The 18846-nt window shown below is 38.8% G+C and overlaps 1 protein-coding gene across 6 annotated transcripts in view; it reads right to left on the bottom strand.

Annotated features, from left to right (window-relative positions):
* Nucleotides 1-18846, bottom strand: part of CCDC158 (coiled-coil domain containing 158) — a 63205-nt gene that overhangs the window by 39216 nt on the left and 5143 nt on the right. For 4 of the 6 annotated variants that reach the window (XM_037050988.1, XM_037050987.1, XM_037050989.1 and 1 more), the window contains exons 2-9: nt 18742-18781; nt 13239-13381; nt 7813-8030; nt 4358-4467; nt 3918-4245; nt 2976-3052; nt 1606-1716; nt 901-1015 (exon numbers count right to left, since the gene is read on the bottom strand). In XM_037050988.1, coding sequence (XP_036906883.1) covers nt 901-1015; nt 1606-1716; nt 2976-3052; nt 3918-4245; nt 4358-4467; nt 7813-8030; nt 13239-13308 — 1029 coding nt within the window. In that variant the 5' untranslated portion in view covers nt 13309-13381; nt 18742-18781. Of the gene's footprint in view, nt 1-900; nt 1016-1605; nt 1717-2975; nt 3053-3917; nt 4246-4338; nt 4468-7812; nt 8031-13238; nt 13382-18741; nt 18782-18846 lie in introns of those variants that run through there. The other 2 variants (XM_037050990.1, XM_037050991.1) reach the window with 2 other exon arrangements.

The following is an 18846-nucleotide window of genomic DNA, read 5'->3' on the forward strand; positions in this document are numbered from 1 at the left end:
CTGCAATACTAAGTTGTCTCTTCCCATAAGGCGCTTCTTTTCTTATACTGTTATCCTGTGGATCTGGGTAATTTTATAATGGAAAGCTGGTATTTTCCTTATACTCTATTTCCCCCCAATAAGCTACGGTGTGAGAAATTGGCTAAAAGGAATGGTTAGAACCATAGGTTCTCCTAAGTAGGATGACTACGCATGAAAATTATCTTCTGAACTGGGACACTTTGCAGATAAAGGTGGAATTCACAAAACAGGGGCTGGGATAGCAGGTGTAAATTCCCACAAGAAAACAGAATACGAGCCCCTCTGAATGGCCACTCTTTGCTTGTTTGTAGGGTTGCTATGGTTTTATTAACACTTGAAACTAACAAAAGGCCTAGGATCTGGGAAAATGGTTGGTAACGATAATGAATATTTCTCTTGAGCTAAGTAATGTGAGAGAAAACAGAATATAAACTATTAATGAGTATCCGGTTTTAAAAGCAACTGTGTGATGAGAGTTGAAGATTCAGCTTCTTAATTCAGTTTTCCAGCAGCACAGTAGTGAATAAGCAGGGGTTGAAGTAAGAGAGCAGGCAGCCCCCAAGGTACCGAGTGGTGGGAGGACAGCAGCCGGCGCTGCAGTATTTGCTAAAGCTAAGCCTTGTAAAAGTAATTAAAGGGGCCTTATTCTTTAGTTTATTTTTTAGAAACTTCCTTAAAAGTAGGCAGGAACTTTTTTTTCCTAAGAATGAGTTAATGCGAGCAAACAATTTAAATAAAAATTATTCGGTATCCATCTTATAAATTTTTACCTTGAAATGATTACTTTGATTCCTCATTTTCAAATAAACTAATAAAAACCACATGATTGAGTCTGTGTATAATAGTCTCTGGAAGCAGAGCAGCAAAATCTAAACTCACCTTGTCTTCATACATCCTTTTGGCTTCCCGTAATTCAGACCGTAGCTGAGAAACAGTAGATTCCAGTTCACTGAGTTGGCGCATATACATAGAATTTTGGTTTCTTGCTTGCTCTCTAGGAAGGGTTCAAAGGGGGAATAAAATCAAACACCAAACCAAGAATAAGTGTGATTCCTAGGGCACTCTAGCTTTTAGATCCTCCCACTAATTATTTTATATGGCACTATTAGGCCAATCATCTTGTATTTTCCAAAACTGCTTCTTAAAAGTTCAAAAATGTTAACTGTTAAAGCTATGCAGTGTGTATGTGGGAGTCCCTTACACTATTTACTTTTATGTATGTTTGAAAACATCCATAAAGAGGTTTCACCATACAAAATCAGATTATAAAATTATTTATATGCACATATACATTTGATTAATACACATATTTAGACAATGTATATGTGTTTGTTTTATCCTGTCAGCTGAACAATATTTAAAACATTCAATCTGAAAGGTCCAAATACTTACAATAATACTTCTGATATGGTCATATAATATTATCTGTATGTTAAGTAATCTTTCTAGTCACTTGAATGTTAGGAAAGTTTTACCCTCTTGTGAAATCAATTATCAAGCAATTTTAAAAAGATCTTAAAACAGAAAATAAAAACAAAACGAAGATAAAAGACTATGGATTGCAAACCACCGGGACACACGTACTGAATGATTTCCAGCTGACTCTGGATGCTATTGGCTTGGCTTCGAGCACTGCTGGCTTTCTCGGTAAGTCCTGTTACCTCAACTTCATGTTCACTTATCAACTGCTCGACCCTATTAAAACATGTGGTGATTGTTATTTGACTAAAGATTTAGCCTATAAATTATTTTAAAAATTAATCATTTCCAATATTCAAATTTACTTTTAGCTTTGAATATGCTACTTTTTTAATGACAATGCGTCAAAGTTAGGTACAGAGTTCTTTATCCAAATCCTTTGGGGACTAGCTAGGTTTTGGAATTCGTGGTTTTAAAAAAGTTTACACGAACCACACAATTGCGGTTCAATTCCCAGTCAGGGCACATGCCTGGGTTGCAGGCCAGTTCCAAGCAGGAGACACATAAGAGGCAACCATACATTGATATTTCTCTCCCTCTCTCCTTCCCTTCCCTTCTAAAGATACATAAAAAAAAAACAAAAAAAACTTACAATGCTAATAAATTATAAGTACTATATATTATATGACATCCTCAGGGAGATCTAGGGAAGTCTCCCATACACCAAACATATTAATAAGGCAACAAAAGGTTTTTAAAGTATTCACTAAATCATAAAGACTATAAAAAGCTTCGCATCAGCACAGGTCAGGTTTTGCCAACAAATGAGTGACAAAGGCTTTCTCCCCGACCAAATTTTAGTCAGGCTCCTCGGAGTTTCCTTCTCAGCTAGGCCTTGACCTTGGTGTCTTGCCCCTCCCGCTCCTCCACCCCCTTAATAAATCTGGGCTTAGTAAGAATCTTGCTAAGTCAGTTTAGTGAGAATCTGCTCACCCTTCATGTATCCTCTTGGTAATTTTCCATCCAATGACCCCCTCACCCTGCATCTGGCTATGAATCCTGGCTTGTCTTTGTCCTTGTCCTTGTCCTTGTGCTAGGAGTTGAGCCTGAGCTCTCTAACGCACAGGTGGCAAACGCGGGCCCACAGGCCTCCACCTTTTTTATATGGCCCAGCATCTTGCTTCTACCCAGTGGCAGTGCTGAGCTCTTGCTAAACTGTTAAGGAGAAGTTACATTTACATAGTCCTAAAATTACACTTGGCCCTTTGAAGGCAACCTTGAGGCTGACATGGCCCCCAGTGAAAACGAGTTTGACACCCCTGCTCTAATGCAAACTCCTGTGTCAGTAATTTTGAATAAAATGTTCCCTACTGTTTAACAAGTGCCAGACTAATTTATTTCTTTAAGAGTTTGCCACAAACCTATGAAACAAAAAACTTCTGTGTTTCAGAGCTTATTAGATGTTGGAATTGCTGGGGAGGGACTGGAGACTTGCTGGACAGCATCACTGATTTCGACCTCAGGCAGGTACCTACCTGTCTTGATGCTGTTGAAGAAGTAGTTCTATTTTGTTCTGTGATTCAGATTTCAGTGCTTCAAGCTGACTCTCAACCTGGTTATTAAAAAGATTTAGAAACTTGTTGATTTAGAAGCTAGTTAATCAAAACTCATAAAATTTAGAGATTTTTCCAACTCAAGGAATGCTTTAGAAAGAAAAGCAAACAGAAGTAATGCTTAAATTGGATATGTTCTAATACTGTATTTTATTAGATCTTTTAGTTTGGCTATATCTGATGCGGGACTCAAGACTTAGAAAATTTTAGCTTAAGGTAAAAAGTTGTTAAGTCTAGCAAGTAATGTGTATGTTAAAGCTTTTGTTTCAGAAACTACAGAAAAGGCCCATCCTGGCTCCTGGGAAAAACAGCAGACCTCCTGGGGCACTGGCTAGAGACTACCGCCTGGGGACAAGTTGGAGACATCCGGGCCTTTGTGTTCCAGGGGAGCAGATGACCTCCCCCCTTGGGAAGAGCTAACTGCGGAGGACAGGAATGTTGCAGCTTCTGAATCTCAAAGTCCTCACCACACCTTGTTTGTTCAGCACCCCCCCACCATAAAAGGTCTGGCCAGAAAAGAGAACGGAAGATGGTTTGTTAGGGTATGAACCTGCCATCTTCTCAGATCGCTGGCCATCTTAATAAAGCGCCATAAAAGATTAAATCGCTGTCACTGCTTATTGGATTTGGTAGTGACAGGCAGCCTAAACGCCGGTGTCTTTTCTGGTTACATATTCTCGTAAAACTATACAAGTCAATCAAGCTAATTCCTTTTATTAAGAGAGAACAGTGTGGAAGGAACTTCTGTTATTTTAGAGTAAAAAACGAGAACTTATTTTTAAGAATTTAAAAATATTATATACCTAATTACTATTGTCTTAATAAAATGTAATATAAAATTGAAGTCGTGTTCTCACCACTTACTGGAAATATCCTCCCTTTAAGATATGAAATCTCTGTGTCTAATTCTCTTAGGGTTTTACTAACAGCTGAGCCCATGTTGCGGAAGTGGATAGTAGACACACTGTCGCATTCATGTATTTTCTTGCCTGAGGTTTGCTCAAAGTCAACTAGGATTGATCGGATTTCCTGAAGCACTCCCTCATGACTAAGCATCATCTTCCTCAGCTGCTCTATCTGCGTATTGCTATCTTTCAGCATGTTCTCCTTCAGGCACCTGGCAGCTTCGAGTTCATGCACTGTATTTTGAAGCTGATTTCTTAAATCCTCCTGGGACTGACTCTCCCTTCGCCTACGAAATAAATAAGAGAGAAAAAATAACATTAATAAAACTTACAATCATACAAGTAGTTTTATGCTACGAAGAGTAAAGCTCTACAATAACCTCGGTGACAGTTCCCAACCTGATGTCCGCCATGGCATCTCTCTCCATTTGCATCTCCTGCAGCTTTGTTTGCAAGTCGATGACTGACTGCCGTAAGTAAAACTTCTGTTTCTCATGCAATTCATTGCTCTGAAAAATAAAATGCCACGCAAATTAATCTCCATTAAAGGAACATATTTGTATAGCTATAATTTCCGAAGACTCTATTATTAATTTACTTTCGTGTGCACTTCCTTCTCCTTTCACCGCTGTTCAGGCCTACTGAAACATTTCTCACCTAGACTACCGTAATACCTTTACTAATCTCACTGTCTCAAGCTTGCCCTCTTTCAACCCATTCTCTACTTTACACCAAAACACTGTTTCTAAAACAAATCTGACTTCCGGCTCAATACAGCGGTAGGAATAAGTTTTACGCCCGAGAACAGGAAAATTGGTTGAAATGTTGCATAGAAAACTGAACCGCCACCTCCAAACCACTTACAATACTTGGCAGCAGACAACCACTACCCAAATCAAGGTCTTCTACTACAAAGAAATTCACGAAGATCTCTAAAATCAGGCACTAAGGGGGTCTCCCAGCATAATAGTTGATGACCAACCAATCATCCCAAAGCAAAGTCATCAGGTTCTTCCCATAAATAGAGAGCTTGCCATCAGTTTTTACAGGGTTCATCCTTGAGTATAAACAAAAAGCCAAAACTATTGAACATCTGAAGGAAGATAATAAAATTTAAGAGACCAAGATTAAACAATAAGCAAAGAGCCAGTAATAAAGATCCAAAGAAACAAAGACTGATAATGAAGCAATGGAAAAACACTCCCAAAAGCTTTGTATTATAGAGAAATTTGAGAAACACTGGAGTTATAAAGTAAGAACAGGATTTCCTTTTTCAGCACTTAACTAAGGCTGTGTGTAGGTTTGCTTTTATCCTGCAAGTGCTTACACCGTCTGCTGAGGTAGACCGATGTGTTCATGAATACAATAAAATGTAGTCCAGCAGACATGCACAAAGGGCAAAGGAGAACACACCTACTGCTGTCTAGAGGAAAGGCTTCAGAGAAGAAAATGCCTAAGCTAAGTATCAATGGATAATAAAAATTTGCCAGGTAGACAAGGTAGAGGAGAGGAAATTACCTGGGCAAAAGCATGAGGGCTAGAGCAGCATGGTACATCCTGGGAAGAGAAAGTAGTTTGATGTTGCTGGAATGGAGGCTACATGATGAGCAGGCACAGAAGAGACTAAAATGTGCAGGGAGAGGTTAGACCACAAAGGCCTTCGTATAAACTGGTAAGTTTGACTTTTCAGGCTATGGACTACTGGGACCCAACGTGCAATTGTAAAGCTAACCAAAATCAGCCTGATTCTTCTCAGGTCTACTTGAAGATTTTAGCAAAAATGTTCTCTACATTGTTCAGCTATCATGTGTACACATACATCAAAAACCTATCCCCTCCCGCTGCTTCGTAAAGGAAAAGCAGGTGTCACGATAGCAGGGCAGCAGGCCTGAACCAATGATTAATTATAATCATCAGTGAACGTCATTAATTATAAAATTTTGTGCAATTCAAGTTTCATTAAAATTAAACCATTAGCACAGCAAAAGACAAACTATGGAATGAGACAAATATTTGCATATCATGTATTAAAGAGGGGTTAATATACAAAATACACAAACAACGCATACAACTCACTAGCAGAAAACAAAGTCCAATTTAAAAATGGGCAAAATACATTTTTTTCAAAGAAGACATACAGATGGTAGATGCATAAAAAGATGCTCATTACTAACCATTAGGGAAAAGCAAATCAAAACCCCAATGAGGTATCACCTCTGACCTGTTAAATGCTGTATCATCGAAAAGACAGGGGAGTACCGGTTCCAGGTCAATACTGTGATGCAGAAAGATCCTGACCTCACCCCCTCCCACAAACACACTGAGTTTACAGCTACATACAAAACAATTTCCTCTCTAGGAAAACCTCAAGGCTTGCTGAGCGAAGACAACAAATTGGACAAACAAGAAGAAAACAACACTGAAGTGAATAGAAGAGGCTGGGATACAGCCTCGCCATAAACCCCACTCACAGCACAGTGTCCCGCACTGGGAGGGAACTCAGAACCCAGAGCTTCTCCCTGGGGAATGAAAGGTTCAGCCTCCACATCAGGCAGCCCAACTTTTAAGACATACATGTGAAAGGTGAGTCCCCAAAACATCTGACTTGGAAAAACAACAAGGCTTGAGTCCTGAGACCTCAACACTGTAGAAGCTGAGAAGCTTCTAAAGGGGTACCGTGCTCAAACACTTGCACCCAGGGCCCAGCTCAGAGGCAGCCAACTGTGCTCAGACTTAGAATGAAGGAGGCTCACCTGCTTATATTAAAGGGTCGTCCTGAGACGTGGGCATCTAATCCAACACACACCTGGAGCCTGCAGGAACCCTTTCCAGGGTGTGAAGAGAGGGGAACCTTGTGCACTGTCGGTGAGAATGTACATGGTACAGCCACTATGGAAGACAGTGTGGAGATTCCTCAAAAAATTAAAAATAGACCGCCATTCAATCCAGCAATCCCACTTCTGGCAATATGTACAAAAGAAATAAAAATACTAAATCGAAGAGATCCCTGCACGCACAGGTTCACAGCAGAATTATTCACAAGGGCCCAAACATGGAAATAACCTAAGCGTGCACTGGCAGACAATGAAGAATCAGGTTGTGGTGCACACACAAACAATGGCATATCATTCAGCTCTGAAAAGGAGGGAACCCTGGCATTTGTGACTGCATGGAAGAACCTTGAGGGCATTACGCTAAATAAGATAAGTCAGAGAAACAAACACTGTATGATTTCACTTATATGTGGAATGCAAAAAAAAGAAACAACAACAACAACAAAAACCCATCATGGGCTTTGCGGTTACCAGAGGCAGGGGGTGGGGAGAAGGAATTAGATGAAGGTGGTCAAAGGTACAAACTTCAAGTTACAAGACAATAAAAACTACAGTTAACACTGTTATGTTATACATGTGAAAGTTATTAAGAGAATAAATCCTAAGAGTTCTCATCACAAGGAAAGTATTTTGTTTTTTTTTCTTTTGTATCTATATGAAATGATCGATGCTAACTAAAGTTACTGTGGTAATCATTTCATGGTATATCTAATCAAATCATTATGTTACACACCTTATACAGTACTGTAATGTCAATCATATCAGAATAAAACTGGAAAAAATATACCATTTAAGTAAGACACTGTGACTAATTATTACCAAAAGAAAATAGGTATGTAGACTTTTTATCAGCCTAATTTTTAATACTGAAATAGAAGGTATTGGCCTAGTTAACAAGCTTAACCAATAAATCCATTGTTACGGTTTTCTTCTAGAAAGTTTAGGTTCTATTCCAAGGCACGGTGGCTCACTGTCTTCCCAAAATGGCTTCAGGTACAGAGAGAATAGAATGCAACTCACTTCATTTAGTCTTTTCTGCAAATCTTTGACTTGATGTGAATATTCTTCCAAAACACGCTCGATGTGTTCTTTTCCAGGATAAGGGATGACTTTCTTGTGAGAATCAAGTTCTACTTCATGTTTAGGGGGAAAAGGAATTTGTGTCAACATCCCAGATGAAGATGTGTTTTCAATTATTGTACCACGAATAGATGACACAAAAAAGGGACTTGTAGAACCTAAATATTAAAGAATTAATTAATTAACTTCTTGCTAAAATAACTTTGTGGCAAACATTATCCCAGGTGACTCTCTTACTGAATCATGAAGGAGCTCAAGGTATCAGGAGGCAAAGGGACGGACGAGGCAAAGTATCTCTGAGAAAGAGGAGCACACGCTAAACAGGAGGAGATTAGGGAGAAGGAGGGAGCTTCACCTGATAGCAATCAAATGATACACGAGTTGAATGAAACTTGAAGCATCTGAGTAAGACTTAGCCAGTCTGGAGGACAAGAGGAGAGGAAGGGCATTCCGGGCAGTGGGAGCAGCGTAATTATTGATGAGGAGACTTAAAATGGCACAGTTTATTCTGGGAGAGAGGAAATTAGTGGCCAGATATGAGAATGAAAATGTAGGTCGGATCACGAAGCGCCTTGTGGTCATGCCAAAGAGTCTGGATTTCGTTTTGAAAGCTCCGAACGTAGGGGATTGAAATAAGGAGGTCCGTGTTTTGAAAAAGCTCTCTGGCTTTGGTATGGAGAACACATTGATAGGGATAAAACTGACGGTAGAGACTCCAAGTAGGAGAAGGCTGTCATCGATGCAGGCAAGAAACAGCAAGGGTGCACCCCAAAGTAGAGTCAGTGGTGACAGACTCACAGGCACGGATTTGAGAAATACATGTGGAAAGTAAAAGAGAGGGAGGTGTCAAGTATTTCTCTTGGGTTTGGGCTTCAGCAACACCCAAGTAAGGCTGTTTGATTTGCAAATACTGTACATGGACCTGAAGTTCAGGAGAGCATCTTTGCTTCAAGAGAACAGGATTTGGGAATTACCAGCGGAAGAGTTCTAGTGAATCCTTGGAGTTGACGGGATCGTCTGGGGGCAGTCTATGCTAGGAAAAGAGAAGAGGATCCAGAAGAGTACTCTGAGGAAATACCAATATTTAAATGGAAGACAAAAAATAAAACCCAGGAAGATTTACGAAAGACCCACGAAGGGTTTAGAGAATTATATTCAAGACACACCACTGGGTCGCACTGAGACAGAGGCAGCGTGAGACGAAGAGACCTTTCCTAAGCAGACTGACAAAAGTGCTCAACTGAAAATACATGGTACTTTTAACGCAAAAGAAAGGATTCAGAGTCTCTCAAGAGTCCAGAAGATGGAGTTGAGAACCACAGAGAATTATCCCCAGGCCTGTGTTCTCACCAGGGAGCTGGATTTCAGAATTGCAATAGACAAGTGCATCATGTTTTCCCCTCTTGAAATAGGATTGTGGGTATCCCGTGCCTACCCACCACTGAATGTTGGGTATCCCAGGTCTTCAGAGTAAGAGGAACTCCATGCAAGGAGCTACATTTAATGAATGAAAATTGAGGAGCTTCATCAATACCTGAATCTCATTTAGATAAAGAGACTCTGGCCTTTGAGCAGGTACTATCATGGGATTAGATTGTTAGGAGTCTTCTCGGGAGAGAGAAAATGTATCCTGCACATGAGAGAAATGTAAATAACTTGTGACTTAGACACAATAAAGTAATGAAGCAGGAAATCATCCTTATTCTAAGGAGATAGATGTTCAAGTGTTGAGGCAAAATCATGATGCCTTCAATAACACCAAAATGAAATATAAATTGTAGGTGTAGAGATAAGCAAATATGATAAAATGTTGACAAGTGGTGCATCAGGTAAAGGTTATGTAAGATATTTGTTGCACTGCTTTTTCAATTTTTCTACCATTCTGAAAAAAATAATATAAAATGTTAGGGGAAAAGAGTCCACTGGATTTAGCAAAAAGAGAAAATCTAGTCACGCTGGACAGGGTGATTTCATTGAATTCTGGGTTTAAAAGTCGTAAGTCAGTAGCTTAGAGTGAATGGATGATGAAGACAGTGAATACATACCTCTCTTTCAGAAGGCATAGCTATGAGGAAAAGAAGGTACAAGTTGAGCAAAAGGTTTTATTTTACTTTATTTCATTTATTTACTTGTTAGTATCCTTTGGTTGGCAGAGATTTAGCATGCCAATACCGAGAGACTGAGAGCATCAGCGTGACTGAGGGCAGAGATTTTGCAGCCACATCTCTGAGGATGAGGTGGTGATAGTGGAGATGGAATTAAAGCATAAGTAGCAAATTAAGAAGCTGCCGCCTCCACTGAGCTATGACGGAAAGAGGCATGGATTGTGAAAAAGTGTATCTCAGGGGCGGGATATGAGAAGCTAAGAAAGTACCAGCCTAATGGCTTTATTTTCTCTGGCAGTTAGGAAATAATGTTACCTGAAAGTGAGAAAGAAGGTCATAGGGTAAGGGACTTGAGAATGTGAATAGGGACTTATATAAGGGAAATATATCAATAAGAATATAAGGGACTTATATCATGTGAAATAATTATTGGGGGGGAGATGAAGAGAGAACTGGCTAAGATCATGAGAAAACCCCTCAGCAGCATCAAGGACCCAGATAAGATGGGAGACCGTGACTCCAAAGGGGCAAATTGGCGGGAATCCACATTTGCATATTTTCTCTAGCAGAACCTTCCAGCAGCCCAGTACAAAACTGGGGGAGACAGTCTGCCTGATAAAGATTGGGGCTTCCCTATACAAAGAGTGCAGCAATGGAAAAAGTTGAGGACATTGGCAAGTGATTGGCCAGAATGTTGAATGATATTAGAAAAGTAAAGACACAAGAGGTTGGGAATTGAGTAGAGAATGGCAGAATCTAGAGAAGTTGTAAGTCAGGACCACCTGGGGAGCTTTAAACATCAACAAAGAGTGGTACCCAAGCCCCATTCCAGACCAACTGGATCTGAGCCATTTAAATGTTTAAAAATTCCAAACGATGATTTCGACATGGGGCCATGGTTGAGAACCACTACCTTCATGAGGCAGAAAGATAGGTGTTGTAGGAATACGGAGTGACAGACAGAGCTACAGGATAGGAGGCTGGGTATCAGAAGTCCAACAGTTCTTGGTAATAAGATCCAAGAGCAAGATAGGGAAGTGGGTGGCTAGAATAAAGGTCAAAACCGTAAGGACGAAAAAGATCAAGAAGATGTGAGTCTAAGATCCTGGATGGGCCATCCATGAGGACAGTCGTGTTATGGCAGGATGATGTGTCTAAGGAGGAAGAGACAATCTTCGAGCCAAGTGCCAGGGCCCACGCCAAGTATGACAGGTACCGTGTCAGTGAAGAGGAGGGCTAGGGAGAGCAGACAGGCTTGATGGGTATAGTACAGTACAGGTGACAATGGTGCCTTACAGGGCATGAGCATACTAACAAGCAGAAGCATTTACAAAACAGGGTACTAAAATAATGGTTTTTAAACAGGTCAGTGAAACAACAGACCTGTACAGGCACACCTCAGAGATATTTGCAGGGTTGGTTCCAGACCGCCGCAATAAAGTGAATATTGCAACAAAGAGTCACATGACTTTTTTGGTTTCCCAGGGAATATAAAGATTATACTTATACTATACTGTAGTCTATTAAGTGTGGAATTGCATTATGTCTAAGAAATGTACATATCTTAATTTAAAAATACCTTATTGCTAAAAATGCTAACCTTCACCTGAACCTGTTGGAAAAATGGCACTGGTAGACTTACTCCACGCAGGATTGCCAAAATCTTCCATTTGTAAAAAAAATTTAAAAAATGCAACATCTGCAAAGCACAAAGAAAATGAGATATGCTTGTAATTGAGAATGAACTCTGGATGCTTTCTTTTAGATGAGAGAGCCAAGACAGAGAAAGCAGTTGAGACTGTGCAAGCCATTTGCCAGATGGCCTGGGTCCTTTCTCTATTTTGCTGTGTGTTGTGGGAACTGCTTCTCCCAGGGTCCTTTCCCAGCTCCTTTCCTAGTTAGGTTCACAATGAGAGGTGCTGGCAGAAAGACCATACATCAGGCCGGAGGAGGAGGAGACAAGCTGAGGAATTGCTTCCCCCTCCCCGGCTTACAATGGGCTCTGGCAGTTAGTGGTGGCTTCAGCTCCCTGCAGGAGCCCTCTCCGAGCATCTAGCTCCAGCTTCCCTGTACTGACAAGACTTCTTTGTCTCGGGTCCTTCTAGCCCAACGACTGGTAACAGCTTCCTGCAGTTACTAATCTCTGGATTATCCCATCCTGATAGGCTTCTCAGCTCTTTCATTACCCTTGTTACCAATTCCCTGTATTAAGTTTCACCTGTTTATTCCACCCATTGCTGTTTTCCAGACTTCTATCTTTTGATTCAGATAATTTCAGTCAGAGGTGATGGGGGCCTGAACTAGGACAGTATTGGGTTGGCCAAAAAGTCCATATGGCTTTTTCCATAAAAGGCACATTTTTCATTTTCACCAGTAACTTTATTGATTTGGAAATGTTGAGTATGTCAGCTATTCCTGCACGGTAGGACAGTGATTGTTCTCAACTGATATCTCGATTTGATCGCTATCGACTTCCGTGGTCTATCTGACCCAGGAGCATCATCCAGAGAGAAATCTCCGGCAGGAAACTTCACGAACCACATTCGATCAGTCACAGAACCCTCCCCATACACTACATTTTTTTTGCGTTTCAGTGGCATTTTTACCTTTCTTTAATAAAGCATAATATGCTGAAAATGTTGCATATTTTCTTCCATCTTCAATATTAAAAAGCTAGACAAAAATTCACCAATTTGGATACATTTTTTTTAATGCATGCTGACATGACAGCTTCGCAATACAACAAACATAACTGGTTCTAATGAAGTTAAAGACAACGAAGCTCTACTAGAGCTGTTTTACAGAAAAATACAAACTTTGTGACCGACCCAATAGTAATGGGGATGGAGAGGGGAAAATGGATTCTAAAGGCATTTCTGAGAATAGGACAGATGCCTCACTGGATGTGAGGGTCGGTAAGAGAAAAGACGTCAAGATGATACAGAATTCTGGCTCAGAGCACGTGAACGAGAAGGTGTTGAGAGAAACATGGAATGTGCTGAAGTGCCTTGATATGGAAACAATTTTGAAGCCAAAAGAGTAATATAAATATATGCTAAACAAAACAGATATGCTATTTTTAAAGACTAAACAATTTCTTTCTCAAAAAGTAGGTTTATAAACAATATAGTACATTCATGGCCAAGGTCTGCCCCCTGAACAGTTAAAAACAAAACACACTAAAAAAACCAGCAGTTTGAATGAATATTAGGAAGACTGCTTAATTCTTTTCCCCCATTTTGTTTTATAAAGAACACATACCTCCATTGGATGTCATACTAGTACTTGGTAAAAGATCTTCATTATTTGATTCACAAGGTTTTTGTTCCATATTAAATATTGCTACCTCTTCTTAGAGATCTTGAAATATGAATGCTTCCCTGTTTGGTTCTTTTAGTTCTTATCTATAAAAGACAGGGATCCAATATTTATTAACAAGATCTTATGTGAAAAATTCATCAAAGAGAAACTGACTGCTCTTGTCTGAAATTTAGTAATAATTTTTCACCAGGAACATATTTATACAAAAATTTATTATATAAAATTAGTAAGTGAAAAGAATATTATTGTAAAAATTGTTGATTTTGATGGCTGTTTTATTAAAGACAACCTGAAAATAAAAGCCTAATACTTTAATTTTTGTTATAATTAACAGTCTAATTGGATATAGAGATTTTTCCCTCCTTAAGTCTCTCTCAAAGTTACATTGTCAAATGATGGAAGAAAACATCACTTTAGTAAAAAAAAAAATCACAAATTAGTAAAAAAAGTAAATCGCAAATCAGAAAATTAGAAACTATTAACAGGAACTGAAAAACATCTTTCATATCAAATAGTGCTCATAATTTTAGATTAGCCCAAGAGGGAACGTGCGGGTTTGGAAAGCAATGGTGGTGCTCTGATTCCAATCGCCCTCTTACCTTCTGAAATCAACCATAAAATCAACAAAGGGAACAAATGAATAAAACCACGTGGACTCACCACCTTCCACCCTTGGCATCTCTAGAAGACAGAGAATACCACAACCTTCAAATCACCTGCAAGCAGAGTGAACATTTTTTTCAAAACTTCTCCCTCAGACTTACACCTACTCCCACTGTAAGCCTGAAGACCCACAGAATGGGAGAGGAGAGGGGAGGGGGGCGGGGCTGAGGAAGCACAGACAAACTCAGCCCAGAAAGTGAACAATGAAAGCTGAGATGCTGAGCACAAACTGCAACTTGATAGCCCACAGCCCTGGCTAGTCTTAAGGACTGGAAAGTGTGCAGGGACCGGAAGTAGTAGCCTCAGAGAAGCAGTGTTCCTTGGGGAGAACCAGGTATGTAGAGAAGTAGTGAACTTCACTGGAGTTAGAAAGGGAAAGCAGGAAATGGAGGGAAAATTCAGGAAGCAGCAGAAACCCGAAGATGTGCCAATCCTCCTATCCTTTCCACTCCAACACCGCCACTGTCCATGAAAGAAACTGCCCGGAAGAGGGCGCTCTCAAACTCGGAATCCTCTTCACTAAATGAGCAGGAAGAGACAAAAGCAGACCTCATGCACATAAAACTACTACAAAATGTAAGAAAGTGTGAATAAGAAAAAATTTTAAAAGAAAAAGTAAAGAAGAAACACAAAATAAACCCCAAATAACACATACAGTAATTATACCACAGGATAATAATAATGTAATAATAATGGGACAGAATTTAGACCAAACATAACAGTCATGTCAATAAATGTGAAAAGACTTAAGCTGCCAATTCAAAGAAAATTATTTTCAAATTGGCTTTTTAAAAAATTTAACTCTATACAGTACACAGAGGAAACTTAAAGAGCACTAATACAAATAAAGTGATAGGTAAAGATTTACCAGACAAATGAAAACAATAAGAAAGCATGGATTCAAATCCTGGTACCAAACCACGAACTCTTCAAGCCGAAGAGTATTATTGCATAAGACAAAGGGCACTTAAAGTCAGAGCCACACTGTGCCACACAAATATTACTTCCAATTCTCTGTATCATATAACACAACCACTTAGCTAAAACATTATATTGTGTGGTAATAACAGAAATTAAAGAATTTCTGAAAAATAATGCCAATGAAAACACTACACATCAGAAGCTGAGAAACATTAAAGCAGTGAAAAGAAAAAAGTTCCTAGCCTTAAACTTCTATTCAATAAAAACGAAACAATGAAAATAAGTGATTTAAATTTCTAACACAAAAAGGTAGCTAAAAAGTAAAACAAAAGGAAGCATCTGGTAGGAAATAATAAAGATAAAGCAGAAATTAGCGAAGTAAAAAATGGAAAAACAGATCAAATTAATGAATCAAAATCTTGACTCTTAAAAAACTATATACAAATATGTGTGTATATATATGCATGAACCATCAGAAATGACAGAAAGAGTAATATATATAATACACTGCTCATCATTTTCATATTAATTAATGATCATAAGCATAGTGTTAAAAGTTTTTTTTAATTCTATTTATAAGATCTTCACAAGATTAAATGCTCCTAAGCAGATTTTTAAAAAAGATTTTATTTATTTATCTTTAGAAGGGAAGAGAAGGAGAAAGGGAGAGAAATACCAATGTATGCTTGCTTCTCATGAGTCCCCTGCTGGGAACTGGCCTGCAACCCAGGCATGTGCCCTGACTGGGAATCGAACTGCGATCCTCTGGTTCGCAGGCCTGTGCTCAATCCACTGAGCTATGCCAGCCAGGGCCTAAAAGTTTTTTTAAAAACTGGTTAGCTGAAGAGAATTTCATTGAACAGAATTGGTTTTTATTTCATTCACAGTTTCTCCCTTTTGATTACTGAGGTGCCATCTGTCAAAACTATAATCAGATAAATTCTACCTTAATAAGTTTTGTGCTATCGATTTTAGAAAATAAGTACTGGTAGTAGGTATGGAGACATTCCATAAAGAATTACAATAAATGGAATGTTAGTCAAGATTGCTATGCAATTTAAATGTTCTAAATAGAAGAGATTGCTATTCGGGGAAAAAAACCCTAATTTAAGCAAGTTTTATGATGAACGCACGCTGTATAATTTAACTTATACACTATCATGATGTATTTGGGGATTGTTCAGGATGATGAAAGACACCAAGATAATTCAAATTACCGAGTAATGTTATTGTCACAAAGTACATGAAGCAGTGAGCAGGACAGGCAGAATCATATAGCCCCAGTGTTGGGCAATCATACTGCTTAATCATTCTGCTTAATACCCAAGTTTTTGGTATCAGGCATGAAACAGAACCTACGAGCAAGGTAAAGAGAACTTGAACTATAAGTTAGAAAAGAGAGAAAAGAAAAAAGGTTTGAGTTTAGAATATCCTTATATAAAAACCAAATTTTGGGGGGCATTGCTCTGGCTGTTGTAGCTCAATGGATTGAGCGCAGGTCTGTGAATCGAAAGGTCGCTAGTTTGATTCCCAGTCAGGGCACATCCCTGTATTGCAGGCCAGGTCCCCAGTGGGGAGTACGTGAGAGACAATCACACATTGATGTTTCTCTCTCTCTCTCTTCTCCTCCCCCTCTCTCTAAAAATAAATAAATAAAATATTAAAAAAAGAAAGAAGCCACATTTTTTCACTTTGGCATAAAATGATGAATGCAATAAACTCATTAATTCAGTATCTGCTGATAGGTAGTAGGCTACTGAAGAGTAGGAGGCCTTGAGAGGGAAATTTTTTCCTAGAAAATTAATAGTTTAAAGACGACAGTATAGGGTTAATGACTTCAACAAGAATTTTAAAACCACCATTTATTGGCAAAGAAGATGCTTAGTACTTCTATTTGCCAATGCTGCTCCTTATTTTATGAACTTTACAGTAATGAAATCTGCCTTTTAAAAAGAACTTGAATTAAAAATTTCAGTATTTTGGATTGACCATATCTTCAACTTGGTCAAATCATTCACTGTTCCTCTACTTTCATGATACTTTAAAAACTGGAACATTATTCCTATTTGCAGACAGAAAACTTATTAAATAATGAAGGATTTTTGGTAAAAGGAAACTTTGCCTCAGTAAGTCATAAATTTTAAAATGCTGCACTTTGTTGATATGGGAATAATAATGTGAATTTACATGTGTTTTATTTAAATCTCTAAGTAAAGTATAAAGGTGAGATCTCGGCCTTTTCTGGTATGCCCAATATTTATTATGAACAATTTTGACTGACTTCAAATTATGAACAGATTCACATTGAAGGAAGCCTTACATTTTTGACAATAGGTGGGTAAAGATTCTACCCTGGTTATTTGATTGGAATGTTGCAGAAAAGGTCTTAGGAACCACAAACCACAGAGAGAGGACTTTTGAAGGAAAATGGTGGAGAGGCCTTAGTTTCCGTTATACAGGGGAGCTAAAGAGCTTTCCAGTATCTCCTGGGTTCTTACCCCTTTTCCTCAGTTTTCAGAAGACAAGGTGGCTGTGAGAACATGCTGTACCTTTTCCAATGTGCACAGTCCTCACCTTGGTTTCTTTTCTTATGGCTGTGTAGGGTGGACCTCTCCCAGGACTGTGATAGAATGGGACCGCCCCTCACAGTAAGTTGATTTAGAACCTATGCTCTATTTTGATTGGTACAGATTACTTATAATGTATGTTATATTAATCAATTAATGACTCAAGCCCCTAGGATGCTGAACACTTCTATCTTCCACAGAAGCCTGAGACTGGGGATTTTATAGAATGGATCCATAGTCTCATAGAACCAGTCCACAGGTGTCTTTTCCTTAGGAAATTCTAAGGCTCCCCAAGACGGATCCCAGCACAATGTATGTGGGCTAGTGCAGTCTCAGAAACACAGGAACAGCCAATGAACAGCACTTCACTGCTGGAGTTACTCTTAACTGCTTGTTAACTTCACATCGCTTTAAGGGTCTGCTTTCTCAGTCACATTCTTTCTAGATGTTGTCACTGACTGCTAGGATTCAACTCTCAGCTCTGGGATTCACTAGCTATGTGACCTTGAAAACAATATTTAACCTCTATTAAGACTATACGATAGAGATACAGAGTGTGTAACTCAAAAGAGTGAGTTAACTCAGGTAACTCAGGAGCAGCCTTAATATATGATCCTTGCTTCAACCTATAATACGACAGTAAAACATGAATAACAATACTCTTTATAATCAGCATGTATACGAACTCATTTCCATAATAAATAGCTATCTATTTAATTAGAAAGATACAAGTTTATAGAGGTCTGCTAACAGGAAACTGGATTTAGACGGCACTAAGTAAACACAGGGATTATTATAACGTAATATAGAATTAAGCTATTTAAGACCATACTTTTCACCAGTACAAAATAGCTTCTTATAGGGAGGCAGGATGGAAGAAGCACAGCACTTCGAATCAGGAAACCTTAATTCTGACATTGGTTACTTGAGAAAGTACAGGCAAATCTCTCTTCACATAACTGAGCCTCAGTTTCCACCGTTACTAACAGAGATCACACTTGTGTTTTCCAAACTGTTTTGAAATAGTGGAAGCCTTTCTTTAAGCCTTCAGAGCCCCAACCACACCCCCTCCTCTCTGCCACACAGACCCTGGATGGAATACAGAAGGCTCCACTCAGCAGAGTTGGAAGACCACAGAGAAAGCCCTAATAGCTTTATCTTGGATATTCCAGCCTAGGCATTCATCAAGTTCAAGGCAGGAGTTTCTAAAATAGATAAGATATAGCTATAATAAATTAGTGTATCAGTTCTGTATGTTCAGAATTCTTCAATATAAATATAAAATGAGATACCTTAATATCTGGATATTCTTATTTTCACTTCTATTAACACCTGAAAAATAAAATATTTTAAAATCCTCTTATTAATATATAATATTTCATTATCTGAAATTTATT

Source organism: Sturnira hondurensis, unplaced genomic scaffold (assembly GCF_014824575.4).
Source record: "Sturnira hondurensis isolate 20B ecotype Veracruz unplaced genomic scaffold, ASM1482457v3 Scaffold0007036, whole genome shotgun sequence".
In the NCBI taxonomy this organism is placed as follows: domain Eukaryota; kingdom Metazoa; phylum Chordata; class Mammalia; order Chiroptera; family Phyllostomidae; genus Sturnira; species Sturnira hondurensis.